Source organism: Trichosurus vulpecula, chromosome 1, assembly GCF_011100635.1.
Source record: "Trichosurus vulpecula isolate mTriVul1 chromosome 1, mTriVul1.pri, whole genome shotgun sequence".
Taxonomy (NCBI): Eukaryota; Metazoa; Chordata; class Mammalia; order Diprotodontia; family Phalangeridae; genus Trichosurus; species Trichosurus vulpecula.
In genome coordinates, this window is record NC_050573.1 from 532159368 (window position 1) to 532174424 (window position 15057).

Consider the following 15057-nt stretch of genomic DNA (forward strand, 5'->3'; position numbering starts at 1 on the left):
GGTTTTGGGGGAGAGCTTAGGTGAGTCCCTGCCTTTACTGCGCCATCTTGGTTCTGCCTCCCCGGGTCTTGTATTTGAAAATCAAATTTTTTATTCAGCTCTGGTCAGCTATTTATCAGGAATCCTTGAAAGTCCTATATTTCATTAACTATCCATTTTTCCCCTGAAGGATTATATTAAGTCTTTCTGGGTAAGTGATTTTTGGTTGTAATCCTAGCTCCTCTGCCTTCTGGAATATCATATTCCAAGCCCTCTGATATTTTAATGTAGAAGATGCTAGATCTTATGTTATCATGACTGTGGCTTCATGATATTTGAGTTGTTGTTTTTTTCTGGCTGCTTGCAATATTTTCTCCTTGACCTGGGAGCTCTGCAATTTGGCTGCAATATTCCTGGGAGTTTTCATTTTGGGATCTCTTTCGGAAGGTACTCCGTTTCCAAATGAATAAAAGGACTGAGATATCCAGTCGTCTTATATACTTTCACTGGAAGTATCTTCAGGAATAATATTACAGGGACAGGATTTCAAAAGGCTGAGCAGTCAAGGGTCCAGAGGAATGCATTTTAGATGGTGCATTGACATTAGCTGCCCTAAAAGACACTCTTCTGGGAAGGCTTCACCAGACTCTCAAAGAGGTCCATGACACAGAAGAGGTTCAGGGCTCCCGATGCGAAGGTGGCATTGTACTTTCCCGGAGCATCCCTCTCCATCCCTTGGGATGAAGGCTGGGGACAAAGGCCCCTCAGCAGCCAGTGGCTTGGCGATTGCGCTCTTCCGCCCCCACTGGTCACAGGCAGAACTGCACCCCCGGCGCGTGCCCAGGAAACGCGGCCGGCGCTCGGCTCCACACGTGGGCGCGCAATGGAGAGGTAAGGCCGGGCCGCGCGGGGAGGGGAAGCGCGTCTGGCTCCTCTCGCTGCCCCCCCTCACTCCCCCTCCTCGCCAGCCGGGGCCATGGCGCCGCTGACTCAGCTGGCCCGGGCCGGCCGTGGGGCCGAGGCGGGGCCCGGTTGTCCGGCTGGGCGCGTCCTAGCCCCGCGGGTGTGGGGGCAGAAGAAGCTGGGGCTGCAGGCCCGGAAGCCCCGGCCTCGCGTAGCACTGCAGCCCGTCGGGCTTTCCGGATGCGCGGCCGCTAAAGAGTCTCTGCGTCCCCACGCGGGTAGCCCGTGCCCCAGTGGCCCTGCGCACTGCCCCACGGCCCCTCCCAGGGGCTTTCCGGCCCGCGTGGGCTTTCCCCACGGCCCCGCGTGGCCCCTTCCCCGTATTGTGCCCACACCTCCATGCCCCCTGCCCCCTTTTCTTTGGCTCCTACCTCCGTGCCCGCGGGCCCCCTTTCATCTTTCCCCCAGGCCCCCCGTGCCCACAAGCTCCCCTCCCTCCTCTCTGCCCCGTCTCCTCCGTGCCCGCGTGCCCCTTTTCTTTCCCCCAGCCCCTCATGCCCACATGCCCCCTGTGCTCACAAGCTCCCTTCCCTCCTCTCTGTGCCCACATGCCCGCCTCTCACCTTTCTGCCCCCTTCCCTCCTCTGCCCCAGTGCCCCCTTCTCTGTGCCCACGTGCCCTTTCCTACTCCAACCCTCGTGCTCCCTCTTCCTCAGTGCCCATCTCCATCCCCCTTCTCCCTCTAGGTGCACAGACACCCTTCCTTTCTGTGTACTCATATGCTCCCTCCCCTCCATGCCCCCTCCACCCCTTTTCTCCCTCCATAACCCCGTACCCTTTTTTCCTCTCATGCCCCCTTCCTTCCTCTGTGCCCCCCTCCAAATCCTTTCATCCAACAGGCCCACCAACCCCCAGTACCCCTCCCCATCCCTCTGTGCAGCCTGTTCTTTCCCCTCCGGGACTACATGTACCCACTTTCCCTGCTTTGTGCCCACCCAGCTCCTTTCCCGATTGCAGCCCTTGTGCTCCTTATGGCTTCTTTGCCCCCCTCCGGGCCCAGGTACCCCTCTTTCCCCCTCAGCAGCACCTGTCCTCCCTTCCACACCTGAGTGGCCCTTCTTCCTCTTCTGTGCCCTAGTGACCTTCGTGTCTTTTCACTCTCCCTTTCTACGTCCCTGGAGCTTGGGTACAGCACCCCTATATCCCATTCTCATCCACATGCTGATCCCTCAGTGCTTCTTTCTTAACTATTATAGACTGTGGGGTTCATGGTCCCCCCACTTCCCTCCCCCACCTTTATCATGACATCTGGCACATAGTAGGCACTTAATAAATGCTAGTTTGACCTCTGGGTTAGAAAGCTCAGTAGGTGTTGGAGATTTTAAAATGTTAGTCCTACTGCTTTGAAAAAAAAATGAAATTTGAAAATTTTAATCGGTAAATTGTAATCTCAGTCCTAGGGTAAAAAACAGGTTTTATTTATGCCCTGGCTGTTAAGCACAAGTATCTGGGGTGTTTTCATTCAAAACAAATAGCCCTTAAATGTCTAAAGGCCTCCCAAGATTTAAATGAGCACAATTAAGATCAGTAGGAAACCGCAAAAGTAATAAATTTCATCAACTGAATTTTCAGAGGGGTGGAAACATACAGGTCTCTGAAGGGGAAGTTAAATACGTCCCATGCCATGCCCATGCCATGCCGCTCCTGCTGCAGACAGCCTCTAATGATGCAAATCACCTTACCTTTCTACGTTTTGCTTTCTTTGCATTGTGCGCCTATGTACATATATTATAGACACCCAATTAAGATGGTCTTTTTGAAAAATTTACAGGGTCAAAAGTTCCCTGTTTCCGGTGTGTCAGCTTTTAAACGGGCCTATTTGTGTCTCTTCGCTTATTGTGTACTTACATTGTCATCACCAAATAAGGTTCATTTTTCAGCTCTTATGGGTATGCAGTGGCATTGTGTCAGACAGCAGTGCTTATGTGTTGATGTGTTTCTTTCCTTTATTTATTTTAGCTATCACTTAAACAACCCCACCATGGAAGCCAGACCGATTGTGACCTCAAAACAGAAGGTTGAAGTGGTTTGTGGTGTCCCGACCCAGGTTGTCTGCACAGCTTTCAGCAGTCACATCTTTGTGGTGGTGACCCAGTATGGAAAAATGGGTACCCTGGTCTCTCTGGAGCCTAGTACGGTAGCCAATGATATCTGCAAGCCTACAATCACTACTAGAGTGCTCCTCGGGCAAGATGAGGTAAACTAGTCAATGGGGATACCAAAGATGTGGGAGAAATCACTTAGTAGGTTTTAAGATGCCTTTAGGGCTGCTGAATGTCTGAAATATTGATGCATCACTACGGTGATGACTTAAGGGTTATTTCCAAGCGTCTTCTTTGAATGGGCATGTGCCCTGCATTCTCAGTAAATGCTTTGGTCACTCATTCGGCCTTCTGTTTGACAGAAGAATAAACGTAGTGGCGTCATAACTTGTTTCTTTTCTTTCCTTTAGTCTGAACCTTTTCCTAGTATTGTGACTTAAGGAATGGCTAGCTGGGCTTGTTCCAGTCTGGAAAGATGATCAGAGATTTACAGACTTGCCTTTTCCTTAGCCTTCCCAGACTAAAGATAAGCAGAGAACCTGGGAATTGGAAGGCATAAGGAAAATATACTTAATGATGCTGCTTTATCAGTCTGCGACTGGTTGTTCTGGGTGTGTCTTCGCTGATGCTGAATCACTGTCACGTCAGATTTAATGTATGGTAATTTAATGGTGGTGCAGGAAACCTGTCTCTGTTTCTAAATCAGGGATGCTTAATGAAGGTATTGAAGAAAAAGGCACAACTTCTCACCACTAAAGTGACTCTCTGTGTGACCCTTCTCCTTCCTTTGCCTCTCCAGCCCCTCATCCATGTCTTTGCAAAGAACCTAGTGACGTTCGTGTCTCAAGAAGCAGGAAACAGACCTATTCTCCTGGCTTTGGCCTTGAAGGAAAAAAGTGTGGAAGGGGTGAGAGCCCTGAAGGAAGTGATTCGGAGCTGCCAGGTGTGGTGAGACAAGGCCCTGCCTGCCCGCTGGATATTCCTGGGGAGAGCTCTTGAATCAAGAAGTCATATCCCTTCCTCTGAAGGCACCTTTCATTTTCTTATGGCTTATAGCCCATGCAGCTGAGAGAGAATTGTTTTCACATCTCAGGACAAACTCAGTTTGGTTTTGATACTAATATTGGGGGTGGGGAGGTGGGGGAGGGGTTTTCCATTGGGGGCCACAGAGTTGCATGCATTTGAGAATCATAATAGGGAATCATCCTGCTGGATGGGATCTCCTGTGTTCTGTGTATAGCATCAGTTGCAGGAGGAATTTGCAAAGAGAAAACAAAGCCATGTAGTAGTGAATGTTCATTTTACCCACTTTATCACCCTTCTTATATAGTAAAAATCTCAATTGTACAAGCCCCTACATTCCATAACTATGAATGTGTAATTAAAAGTACCCCAGATGTATGAACACTTGTTTGGTAAGGATTCATAAGTATGTGACTCACATTGTTCAAATAAATCTTTGGAAGTTAGTCTTAGCATTACACAAAAATTATAATTTTTAGGTTCCAGTTTTTCTCTTTCCCTTTTCCTAGGGCTCTTCTTTTTGTAGCCTCTGAAGAAAATCCAAAATTAAGTGTTCTAACTAAGAATGGCAATTCTATGCAGCAAGCGTCAAACAGGATCCAATGGTCATAGGCCCAGAAGGAAGCTCAGAGGCCTTTTGGTCCAGCATCCCTTACTTGACAGATAAGGAAACTGAAGTCCTTTGAGATAAAGTGACCCACCGTAGGGTTTGAACCCAGGTCTTATTGAATCCAGAGCCTGAACCCTCTCCACTGGACTTGGCTACCTCTGGTATTTCATTGTCCTTATTCCTTTTCCTCACTGAACCTTACAGAAAAACCTAGGACTCCCAGACCCTTTCTCTGTTGGTAGAGAAAGTAGTGATATAGAATGGTTGTGCCCAACAGCAAGAAGTTGAAAACCAGTAAATTGGATCTTCATGCAAATTGAAAATGTGAGTGACAGCAATTTGCTTTTCAGTCAAAACCCAGGCTTGGTGCAAACGGAATAAATGCACTTAGACTGACTTCAAACCACTATCTTCTGTTCATAGGAAATAAAACTTAAGACTATATTCCTTGAAATAGACGGGTAAGGAGCTTTACTTTAGAGAATTGAGAAAATGTACCTCATACCTTTCATTGCAGAGATAGGAAACTGGAGGTATAGGATATTGCATATAGTGCCAGCTACAATGGATATTTTGGTCTTGCGGAACTGGTTTCTTTCTCTTGAAATTTTTGCCACAAGGGCAGGGTTCCCCGAGGAGGTAAGAAGGAAGATACTCATAAATGAATGTGATAAACAAAAGGTATTAATAATTTTTTAACAATACTGGTTAGAAGTATCTGACCTCAGTTCTGTCTTAAACTCACAAAGCAATACGTGAAAATAATTTTTTCTCAGACTAAAGGCTTCCAAAATTGTCCTGGGATTGTCTTTGTTTTATAAACTCTTCTATGATGTGATAAGGAGGAGCACTTTAAACCATTGGTCCAGGGGAAAAATAATGGCAAATTTGCTGCAGATGGGAACCAAGTAAAGCTAATTATCTCTCTTGTTGGCATATCAGTCTATGATTTCTGACATTTGATTTGTTGTTGTGGTTCTTTTGCTTTTTACCATAGAACCTTGATTTCTGTGTAACAAATGAAGAGACTGAAACACGGGTGGAATGTGTGTCAGAGAGAAAGAGATTAGGCAGGGTTTGCTGTCTTTAATTTTCCAGGTTCTTAATTGGTACCTAAATGAACAGGTTGCTAAGCCTGTTGTCCTTTTTAGATTTTAAAGCTGTAACCATGAATCAAGGAAACTGACCAAATAAGAGCTCTCGAAAGATAGTTGCACCTCCATGATTCTGACCCTTCTCGTGGATGTGGACCCGAAACCGGGGTGTTCTTATTGCCTTCTCTGTAAGCCGTGTCTATTTACAGCCACCTAGAGCTGGATAGTCGCTGTTAAAAACAAAAGCAAAACCTGATGCTAAATGCTTCAGTCCGTTCAGCCAATGCCTTATTGCTAGACTCAGCCTTCTAAATCAGGGCATGTGACTGGTGTGCAAAAGGCACCTGGCCCCCGACTTCCATCAGTGCTCAGCTCACAGCTGCTATAATTCAGAAGGTGAGATACATGCACCAATAAAGAGATCTATAAACCTGGCGGGTTCCACAGGAAGGAGCTGTCTGCTTTTTAGAAATCGTTATTCCTTTAGCAGGAAAAGCTGCATATGGTGCTTATCCAGTGATCAAACTGTAATTACAACTTTTAGCAGGTTTATAGCCAAGAGTAAATAATGAGGATTGGGCTAATTTTCTGTCCCCTATAGCACTGCTGGTAGATTCAGGTTGACTTTTTATAGGCAATGCCCTTGGACAAACAGGGTGTGATTCGTCAACCACCGTTTCATGCTGAATTGCTAACCAGAACTCCTATTAGGCAGACCCAGCTGCTCCAGTTCACCCTTTCTAAAAAAAGGACTTTGGGGATAAGGGTTCAGGGAACTGACTCTTGGTGGTCTGGGGGCTCACAAAGAAAAACAAATGTTCACTCGTAGCCTGTGATGGGCTTTCAAGCATCTTCTCTGGGTGTTTGGAAGAACCTTGGGAACACCTGAACAAATTATGACAAATAACCCATGGAATAAAATAGAAAACACAGGGAGGTAGGCTGAGAGTGTGTTGGCTTTTGTTATTTGTTTGGAACGTCACAGTGAAATTGGAAATCAGAAGAACAGTGACCAGATAAGTGACGAGAATGATGGACCGGATCGATGGGAATGAAATGAAAAAAAACCTGAATGATGTGGAAGATGACTACAGAAAGGTTTTCTGTCATCTTGGTTTTATAGTTTGGCATCACAGTAAGAAAAATAGAGGACAAACCCCGTCTGTGTGTGGATGAAGGATAGTTTCGGTCTAAAATGAGGATTCATAAATTCCAGAGAGATTGTGAAAAGGTAGAGGGCATTCAATGAGTTTGAGAAGTATGAGAACTTTTCAGAAAGCAGCATAATTTTTTAACTTTTTTATGAGGATTTTGCTATTTTATGTTACCAGGACTCTGATGGAAAGGAGTGAATCTGAACTATGTCTCCCTTTGAAATATTGCAGTGAATAGCAGCAAAAAACAAAACCCAGGTGTCCATTGTGGGGTGGGGGACAGTCTTGCCTCTGCCGGGGCAAAGCGAAAGCAGCTAGATGGTTCAATGTTTAGAGCCTAGAGTCAGGAAGACCTTGGTTCAAATCCAGTCTCAGACACCTCTAGTTGGGTGACCTTGGGCAAGCCATTTACCCTTGGCTTCCCTCAGCCTCCTCATCTGTAAAAGGGATAATAGCATCTACCTCCCAGGGTTGTTGTGAGGAGCAAAGAAAATTATAATCGTGAAGTGTTTAGCTAGCGGTAGTGCTTGGCACTTAGTAAGCACTGAATAAATGTGAGCTGTCATTATTATTATTATTAAGTTGTGTTTTTAAAGGAGTGGAGAAATGTGATGTTCTGGAATGGGAAGAAAATAGAAAGGAATTGGGGGAGGGATGGTAGAGGAGCATATAGAAAGAAACAAAAGGTTCCAGAAGAAAAGACACTTGAGCTAACAATGGCCCCTGGCAGAAAACAGGGAATCATGCCCACGTTAGAGGGCACAGGGCAAGTTTGTTAGCATGGGTAAAGAAATAACACGCCTCCTAACCCCTTTATAAATCATTGACAAGGTTCTATTTTATCGTTGATTTTTAAAAGGCAGCGTGTTAAGGACAAGTGGTCTTCAAATAGCGTGAGAAAGGAGGAGAAATTTATATAGTAGAGAATGCAGTGGGCTCTGGGTAAATTTGACGAGTTGCAGGTGCTAAAGCACAGGCGTGAGGGGACTGGGAAGGGAAGGAAAGAAGAAAGTTCAGAGGAGTATGGAAAAGGGAGGAGGGACTTAGGGTTAGGCAGGGTGGAGCTGGATGTACCTGTAAACTCAATAGGTACAAGGCTGGGAGGAGTTTGGTGCTTAGGGAAGAAGCAGATGCACTATTGGGAGCCCTGTATAGAGCAGAAGCCATTGGGCAGGGGACTAGGGCTGCCCCTAGGGAGAAATCGGGCCAGGATGGCTTGATTGGGAACCTGGCGCTTCAAGTGGAGGCTGGGTGAATCTGATTAGGATTCCTCTCCCCTGAATGCCTTCAGCAGTACTGTAGGGTCTGGCATTAACCCTCGAGGAGCTGGAAGAGGCAATCAGGCTGGAGCCAGAAACTAACCAGTAAGGTGAGTTACCACCAGGGAGGGACATGCTAGAAAAGGGGATTGCTTTTGAGTTAACTGGGTGGGTGTGGTTGCCTGCCTCACTATTATTCTGTTTGAATAAAGTGAGATGGGGTGGTGGGGAGGAGGATAGAGAGCTCCTTGGAGAGTCTTTACCCAAATCTGAACTGAGAAAAATCACAACCCCACGATCCACAACTCCAGATGGGCCAGCTGTGTCTACATGCCAGGTCTCCCTCACTGTGCCCCAAGCCAAGCTTGGGAACTAGCCTATTCATTCCTACTCTGTTTACAGAGAAGTTTCTCCAAGCCCATTGACCTTCCAGATTGGACAGGTCAGAAAGGTACCTCTCCCATCTCCCAGTCATCTATACCCAGAGCAAAAGTTTTAATAAAACATGCAAGTAAGAACAAGTCCAGGGGCAGCCACCTTCTAGAAAACTAGCAACTGGCTTCTTGAGCAAAGCTGCCCCACAGGCTTTTAAGGACAGGGGGTGTGGATTAGGGAATGCCGAGAGCTGAGCACTGAGACAGAAAGAGAGAAAGAGTTCACTTGGGAAAGAAATAGGAAGATTGTAGGAGAGGTAAAGACAAAAAAAAAAAATGGAAGAGAGTGGAGAAAGAATAGGGCCTAAAGAAAGAGATGTCCCCAGACAAAAGGGAGACAGTATGTACCTGCAACCGGGAGGCACATTGGTCACTGGTTTTATTTATCTTTTGTCCCCCATGATAAAAGAGCCACATCTTGAGGGCCGGGTATATGGAAATTGAGCAGGACAGGAAGGCCCAAGGTTTGCTTGTAAAAGGAATGCAAGGAAACCTGAAATAGTTGGAGCGTACTAGGGCCTGTTTGTCCCAAGCCCTGGACAAATAGTTGGAGATTTAGTTCCCACCCCACCCCCAGGGCTGTTCTAGCTGTATGTGCTGGTGAGGATTTTTTCCGTTTCCTCAGATGAGACCTTAAACGTCCATAAGCATATACATATTGCTTTTCTGTCCAGTTCCACGATGGTGCTATGACTTATCTATATAGGAACAGATGGAATAGGTCCTGGGACAAGCAACATGGCAAAATCAGTATTTGAACCCAAGTCCTCTGACTCCAGATCTAGCCCTGCTTCTGTCAGCCAAAGCTTAGGGCAAACCTGGCACGTAGCCCTGAGCAGGAGAACATTGGTCTCCAAATTAGGTAAATAACCTGACTTCCAAACCTTAACTTTTAAGTGCAGTGGAAAGAATCCTGGATTTGGAATCGGAAGACCTGGGTTGAAATACTAGCTCTGCTAATTATTGCCTAGGTGACATTGGGCACATTACTGTCTTTGGGACTCAGTTTCCTTCTCTGTAAAATTAGGAGGTTGGGCTAGATGACCTGTAAAGGTCCTGTCAGCTCTAACTTTATAATCCTTGGAAAGACTGTGGGAAACCTCTCCGCTTGTTCTAAAGGGGCAAAGATAGATCCCAATCATTATCAGATTGATCCATCAACAGGCAGCTATTGATTGGCTAACACACAGTAACTGCACAGTTCCTGTGACCAGCCTAGGTACCAATGAAGTGGAAGACACCATCTCTTTAGCCTGAGCTCCTTGAGAGTAGGGACTGGTTTTTGAATTTCTTTGTATCCCTGTCACTTAGCTCAGTGCCTGGAAGTCAGTCAATCTGTGTGTGATTTAACATCCATTTGCCAGGTGCTGTGCTAAGCAGTGGGGATAACCCAAAAGACCAAAACCAGTCTCTTCTTTCCAGGCATTCACACTCTAATGGGATGAGCAGGGGCTTAAAAAATGCTTATTGTAAACATGAAATCCTTGTTGACTCAGCTTTAGGGTTTTGAAGATCAGGTAGCCAAGGGGAAGACAGGGTAGTTTGGGTATTCATATTCATCCAATCCCAAGCTTCACACCCTGACTTTAGCCTCACAGATGCCCCACACTGGAACTGAAAAGTTCAATGCCCAGTGACAAAAAAGTCCCAGAACAGGAAACAGTCTTCAGGGCTGCCCAGGGAAGCATTTCTGGAGGGCTTGGGAGTAGCTCCAAGAGCCACAGGAGGCTGGAGGGTTTGGTTGTGGTTTTTTTTTTAAAGAGAAAATAACTCATATCTTACCAGCTAAGTCCCTTTATCTGGGCAATTAACCATGTTAAGATGGCACAAGGTCTAAGAAGACTGGAGGCCGGGAGCCAATTTTCAAAAGTAGCAAAAAAAGGGCTATTTTGGTGAATTCTTGTTGGACAAGTGCAGAGGTTTAAAGTGACTTTAGAAGATGTGATAAAAATAAAGTAACTAGAATAGTTAAAAGGCAGTGTTGCTGGGTCAGCCAGTGAAATGTACAACTATGAATGGTCAAGGTAGATATTGTTTGGCTATTTAGAAAGGACTGGACAATGTCATGAACACCTTAGAGCTGGGTGAGCCAAAAATCCCTCTTGGGCACTAGTTGATTGGGGGTCAGGAAAAAACATCAAATAATTGTCTCAAGTGTATCTGCAACCATCTCCTGAGAGATTGGTTCAAGGACTGGAAGCCGGAAGGACCTTAAAGTAGATGGCTGAATTTCTGAATAAAAGGGGCTGATCCTTTGTCTCTGTGCCCAAGGAGGGGCTTTGTTAGACCACTGGGTCCAATTTGGATGAAATCTGACCAAAGGCTCTCAGTGGCGCCCTCCCCCATGAGTGGGTGTGGGACCTGTAGCATTCATCTTTACCTGCTCTGATTTTCAGTTCGTTTCCAGACAGCCTGCCTGGGGAAAATGGCCCTTCTGCAAGAGAGTGTCTAGGGTTTCATTCTTTCTTGTGGTGCTCTCTGAATGGTTAGACTCTCACCTGCTCCGTCCCCAGGGGCACCATTTTCCAGTCCCCTCACTTTCCCAAACCCAATTTACTTTGTTCATTGTGAGTGGTTCTTGGCACGGCCTCCTCTTTTTTCCACTCTTCTGGTGGCTGCATTACCAAACTGGGAAGTTGGATGGGAGGAGGAGAAAGGAGAAATGCCATGTCGCATGGGACCTCTCAGCTCACCACACCCCATGGCCATGGCCGATTGGTAGATAATTCTCCCAAATTTGGGGTCAGATCCCTTGGGAGAGAAAGTATGACAGGGAATGACTTTTTTTCTCAGGGAAAGAGAATTTTGCCTGAGCTTAGGGTCCAAGGAAGAATTTAATTTTATCTGTGGCTAGAACTGGTCCAGGGATAAAGTAGGTTCGTCAATCTGCCTTTGACTCCATGTCTGGAGAACCCCTCCATTGTTGTCTGACCCAGGCTCCTGGATTGGCAAAGTGTCTCAGGCAAAAGACAGATGATAATAATAATAAACAATAACATTTTTGTCAGAGGTTCTTAACCCTGTTTGTGTCATGGACCCCTCTGGCAGTCTGATAAAGTATATGGACCCCTTCCCAGAATAATATTTTAAATGTGTGCATACATACGTAGAGTTACAAAGAAAATCAATCATATTGAAATATAATTATCAATTTAAAAAAAGTTCACAGACACCAAGTTAAGAACCCCTGATTATGAGCATTTTAAGGCTTACATTATTATTATCTTATTATAAGGTTTACATTATTAGCTCATTTGAGCCTCCCAACAACCTGTAAAGGTAAGTGTAATTCCCTTATTACAGAGGAGGAAACTGAGGCCCAAAGAATTTAATTGCTCCAGATCTTCCCACTAATAGGCGTCAGATACAGGATCTCAATGCAAGTCTTAGGGACTTGGAAGGAACATCTACCATGTCACCTAGCTAGAGAAAAAGTGGTAGTGCTCTAAACAAAAAAATTAAGGGTCACATATTACCATTACTATGTAAGTCACGATCGGGATTGATCCTGTGATCCTGTGCTTTTCTCTTTGGCTGCTGCTTTACCCTGATGTACTTCTGACTATCTTTCTGTTCAAAGCTGCCTCTGACGTTCATTTTTAACCAGATTTCACCCAGCTAAAAATATTAGCAGAGTCTAGGGAATTTCTCCATCCAATTCAGTCTGTCCCAAGCTCTACAGCTCCTCACCAGCACAATACTGAACAGTGCTGAACTTCAGATGGGGGGGGGGGGGGGGGTCTGGGTTTGAATCCTGTCTCAGGACACTCACTAGCTGTGTGAGGCTGGGAAATGGAATCTCTGTGGGCCTCAGTCTCCTTTGCTGTAAAATGAGAGTGTTGTACTTGCCCTGAAAGGTCCCTTTCAGCTCTAAATCTCTGACCTTGTGGAAGGGGTCCCTGCTGCTGTTTTTAGGCTAACTCAATGAAGAAGGGGATGTGGACTGCTGGAGATAGAGGGAGGACAGATTTGAGAGTGGGCTTTCAAGCTTGATTGACTCCAACTCATTCATTTGTACCCGTGGCTCAAGACACACCTCCCTAGGCCTGGTCTCATGGGTATGTGGAGTAGGTAGCTGTCCCACTGTGATGACTGGAAGCATGCTAGAAGCCCCCCTGCCCAAATATAGCTCTTGGGCAGATGTGTCTTTGAAGTCTTAATTAAGCCTTGCCAGAATTCATTTCTTTTGAGTTAAGCATTGCCCTCTCCCTGGGGTCATCTTTTGAAAATTCAAATACTGCAGTGAAAGAGGTAACGATATTAAGTTCCTAATACAGAAGTGTAAATGCACTTATGAGATGACTGTTCCTTAGCAGGAGAGAGCAGTGCACCCTGGGAGCTCAGGTTAGGGGTAGGGGTGGGGGTGGAGAGATGGGGGAAAGAACTCTGCTAGAAGTTACCACTTTACCAAAGACTAGCCTCAGCTTGAACTGCTACCAGGTGGTAATGGATAGATTGTAGGACCTGGTGTTAGGGAGAGCCCAGTTCAAATCCTGACACAGATCCTATGTGACCTTAGGCAAGTAATTTAACCTTGGGTTTCCTCATCTGTAAAATGAGGGCACCCTACTAGATGGCCATTGAGGTCCCTTCCAGCTTAGGAGCTATAATTCTAAGGCAATCCTCCCTCTTGAGGCGCTAAATTCCAGCAGAATGTGAGCTCTTCAAGGACGTGGATTGTTTTTCATTTTACTGTTGTAACCCTACTGTCGGTGTATAGTTCCAGTTTGCAGCCTCATAACAACCCGAAGGTGCGAGTGTTCTTACTATCATCCTCATTTCACAGTTAAGGAAACTAAGGCAAACAGAGGTTAAGTGACTTGCCTAGGGTCATCTAGCTAGTAAGCCTCAGGCAGGATTTGAATGTAAGTCTTCCTGACTACCAGGTCACCTAACTAGGGAAAAAGATGTTAGGGAGTTAAATCCATAGTAAGAGCTTAACACACAGTTATAAATGAAGTCTCATTTAAGTGTCTCTAGGCAAGCAATCTAAATTTTTTTTATCCCTAAATATAGCTATTGTGTGGGATGAAAGACCCTCACCAATTAAATTTATAATAAGGAGCCATCTCAGGGTGGGAACAGAAATAAATTTTATTCAGTTCTCGAGAATTGGGCATCCTCTACTAGCACAGAGCAGAACCAGCAAAGGAGGCGCTTTATAAGGAGCTAGGCACCCATAATTATACCTAACACAAGAGAATTCCTGCCTACCTCTGACCCTTCTCACCATTGGCTGGGAGGTGGGCTTACAATCTGAGCACTAAAGCTAGACAAAGAACCGGGAAATCGAGGCACAGAAACTCCAATTCCCATTCCCTTAGTTAATGATTACAACTGAGGTGACATCTATAAATCTAAAGAAGGAGAATAGGATAAGGGGAGGGGGAAACCCTCTCCATTCTCTTACAGTACTTTTACAGTAAAGGAAAACAGGTCACAGTGACCCTATCCTTACTGAGCAAATCTTTAAACCAGAACCAGAAGAAAGAACAAAAAGTTTCAGGGTAAACTTTCCCAGAGGCTGAGCCATCAGACTCTCACAGCCTCAGAATTTTTCCACTTCCCTATTTCTTGATTTTTAAACATTTCTTAGCATATTTATTTATTTATTTGTTTGTTTGTTTATTTGTTTATTTATTTATTTATTTTTACATATCTTCCCTGTGAAGTCTTCACATTTTATTTACCTCACACAGCTATAAATCTACTTGAAACACTCAAACTCTGTTAGATGAAAAAACCCCACATATATAAAAATAAGAGCTAGCATTTATGTATTTTGTTGCAAAGTTATTTACATATGCTATTTCATTTGATCCTCACAACCTTACGACATCAATGCTTTTATTATCCTCATTTTATAGGTGAGGAAACTGAGACTGAAAGCATTTAAGTAATTTCCCCAGAGTCACACGGCTAATAAGTACCTGAGGCAGGATTTGAACCCAGGTCCTCCTGACTCCAGGGCCAGTGCTCTACTCACTGCACCACCCAGCTGCCCTGTGAAGAATCAGTTTCAAAGATGACCTAGATCCTTTTGCCAGGACACTAAAATCCCTACAGGACAGCTCCCAGTAATTGGTCTACATTGGCCCAGGCCAAACTGACCAGGGCTGTGCTTTGGGATGAAACTGCCTGATGCCCAGCCCAATACCCAATTCCAGTTGCCTGTGCCATGGGCTACGACCTCTGTAAATGCCCAATCCCCCTGCTCTTTCCCTTCTGACTCCCCAAATACATGTGCAGATCTCAGACAGATGGGTCATTAGCTGCCCTGAACTGACCAGCCTCCTGACACAGCTGGCTTCTAATTATGTGACAAAGGCAGGAATTCTGGCTCCGCCTGACCCAGAGGTTTTCCTTTTTAATTAGTATTGTTATAAACCGTTAATTAAGTTTTACAACAGCGGTTGTTCCCTTTTGGAATGGAAGTCCACAGTGGCTGGAGCAGTTCAGCGCTGTGCTGCCCTCACCAGCTTCAGTCTGGGATGGCAGA

At 45.4% G+C, this 15057-nt stretch overlaps 2 protein-coding genes across 3 annotated transcripts in view; both read left to right on the plus strand.

Moving 5' to 3' along the window:
• Window positions 1-828: 828 nt before the first annotated feature.
• Window positions 829-5553, plus strand: PSMG3 (proteasome assembly chaperone 3). The gene is made up of 3 exons (XM_036750824.1): window positions 829-870; window positions 2902-3139; window positions 3784-5553. Exons 1-3 carry the CDS (start codon window positions 863-865, stop codon window positions 3934-3936), a joined length of 399 nt encoding a protein of 132 aa, XP_036606719.1. The 5' UTR covers window positions 829-862; the 3' UTR covers window positions 3937-5553.
• A 2640-nt stretch (window positions 5554-8193) lies between these two features.
• TMEM184A (transmembrane protein 184A) overlaps window positions 8194-15057 on the plus strand; it is a 54236-nt gene continuing 47372 nt past the window's right edge. For both annotated transcript variants that reach the window (XM_036749588.1, XM_036749597.1), the window contains exon 1: window positions 8194-8234. The gene's annotated coding sequence lies outside the window, so the exon portion shown is untranslated. The remainder of the gene's footprint in view (window positions 8235-15057) is intronic.

Coding starts and splice junctions, on each gene's coding strand:
- PSMG3 (XM_036750824.1), top strand. Junction 3,140..3,783: donor TGCTCCTCGGGCAAGATGAG/GTAAACTAGTCA, acceptor TTGCCTCTCCAG/CCCCTCATCCATGTCTTTGC.